The following is a 2187-nucleotide window of genomic DNA, read 5'->3' as shown; positions in this document are numbered from 1 at the left end:
GAAGTTCCCAAACCATGCGCAGACTAAGCAAATGACGCGTTCGAAACGAAAAACGAACGGGTGCGAAAGCTCAAAAAAGTCTTTTATTTGTTTCTGCATTCGCTCCCACAGTAAAGTAAAGCTTAGGCACTAAGTACAAGAATATTCCCACGCATTGATGAGCTTCGTGGCTGGTATGACAAGGGGGTGTCGGGCAGGAGAGGATATATCAAAGGAGGCCAAAAGTTGCTGTTCGTTCTGCCGTTCTGGACACGAACTCTTTCATAATGACATCCAGTTGCAGGTCCGCAGCTCTCCTCTTGTGCACGTGCAGCAGGAGAAGGTGCGTCAGCCTCCTCTGCGTCATTCGATTGCGCAAAAATGTTTTTACTCGCCTCAGGGCACTGAAAGAGCGCTCTCCTGAAGCAGCTGACGCAGGTACAGAGAACATGAGTTGCAGGTACCGTACAACTTGATCCATCATTTCACGCATGTCTGCAGACTTCCCCTGTAGAATTTGCAAAATGCGTTCGCTTGCGGCCGGGCCCTGGTCACGCAGGAGCGTTGGGAGAAGCACGAGTTGCGCTGAAAGTCTACTGGTGTCAAAATCTGCAGCGTGTGCTCCTAAAAGCTCATTTAAGTCGTGTGCCGCGAAGTTTCGACCTCCAGCAGCGTCAGTCAGAATGCGCTCCAGACTAATCAGCTGCTCCATGCCAGGCTGTTCGAATCGCCTTCGGATCTCGCTGGTAATCCGATTGATAGCGGCAAAAAACTCTTTTCTATGTAATGACTTGCAGTCAAGCGCTGCAGGCTCCTGAGGCTTGTCTGTGAGTTGAATCCTTCTCGGCGGCTGCGAGACTCGGGGCACTCGAGGCTCCTTTAGCCCTAACTGTGTTGCTCTTGAGTGCGTCCGCTGCCATAGGACGCCAAATGCGGCGTCAAACCGTAGCCTGTACAAGCTGTCACAAAGAGCCTCTGCTGCCTCTTTTGCTCCTGCAGCGCGATAAACTGGGTGTTGAAGCATCCTCGCTAGCTCCTCGCATGGGCCAAATAGGGCTATAGAAAGGTTGATGGCCAATAAAGTTTCGAACTTCCCCAATACTTTCTCATATCCTTTCAGTGCTGTCTTGCTGGTGCCAATGAGAGAGCTTTGAACTTGTACCAGTTCCTGCAATGTCGCCTGCACCCTTTCATAGTTCTCGATAAACCTTTCCATTGATTTCACTCTTACTGTCCACCTCGTTGGACACAATGATAGCAAAGTGTTCGGCCTGGAACAATCCTGCTCACTGGCATCATCATTATCCGGAGGAAGGACAACGTTCGAATAAACAGTCATCCTGTTTTTAGATTCGAGTATTGCATGGGAAACATCCTTTACAATGTTCAGAGCATCGCCGACAACCTCGCAGTTCCTTGCGACCTCCTGGAGTGCCAAGTCTAGACAGTGGTTACTGCAGTGTACAAATATTGACCGCGGTTCAGAGGCCGTGATCCTTTTCTGCACGCCGGTAAATCTGCCTGCCATATTCGCGGCCCCATCAAAACAGTGCCCCCTTAGGTTATGGAAGTCCAGACCTAAACGCAAAATCATGTCCTTCACGGTTCTATACAAGGTCTCAGCTCTACTGTCTGGTGCATTGTACATGCCAAGAAATTCCTCACGAACTTCCAGTGTAATCCCATCTACCCACCGCACACAAAATGTGAATTGCTCATTCCCTGTTACATCGGTAGTGCCGTCAGCGATTATCCCATAGAAGGGAATACATCTGACGTCTCTTATGATGCCCCGCTGAACGCTGTGAGCCATAATTTCTATGAGCTCGTTCTGTATGTCGCTGCTCAGCCATCTATCTCGCTGCTCCATCCATCTCTTCAAGGCAGGCACGTCTTGTGATCGTTCATCTAGCAGATCAAGAAGGTTTCCGTCATCCTTTGTTTGCCCTTGCAAAGCTTGGCCTGTGCGGCATAAGTAGCGGACTGAGCTTACTATAGCGCGCAGTGCCTGCCTGGCTTCCTCTTGCTGTCTGCTGCTGTGTTGAGATAATAGCTGCACTACGTGCATTCCTTTTTCTCTCGACAGTTGGCGACTTGCGGAGACGCAGTGAAATTGGCTCTTCTCGTGGCACTGAAACTTTTCGATAGCCTTTTTCCAGTTATTGAAACCAGCGCGAATAAAACATGGTTCCACTCCTGCAACGTTTC

At 49.7% G+C, this 2187-nt stretch overlaps 1 protein-coding gene across 1 annotated transcript; it reads right to left on the bottom strand.

Moving 5' to 3' along the window:
* Positions 1-208: 208 nt before the first annotated feature.
* Positions 209-1507, bottom strand: LOC144102594 (uncharacterized). Its single transcript, XM_077635823.1, has 2 exons — positions 1270-1507; positions 209-588 (listed from the first exon to the last, which is right to left on the bottom strand). Exons 1-2 carry the CDS (start codon positions 1505-1507, stop codon positions 209-211), a joined length of 618 nt encoding a protein of 205 aa, XP_077491949.1.
* Positions 1508-2187: the final 680 nt, after the last annotated feature.

This window comes from Amblyomma americanum, chromosome 8 (assembly GCF_052857255.1).
Source record: "Amblyomma americanum isolate KBUSLIRL-KWMA chromosome 8, ASM5285725v1, whole genome shotgun sequence".
NCBI classification, from domain to species: Eukaryota; Metazoa; Arthropoda; class Arachnida; order Ixodida; family Ixodidae; genus Amblyomma; species Amblyomma americanum.
Note: the sequence above shows the minus strand (reverse complement) of the source record. Positions and strands in the feature narration are given on the sequence as shown.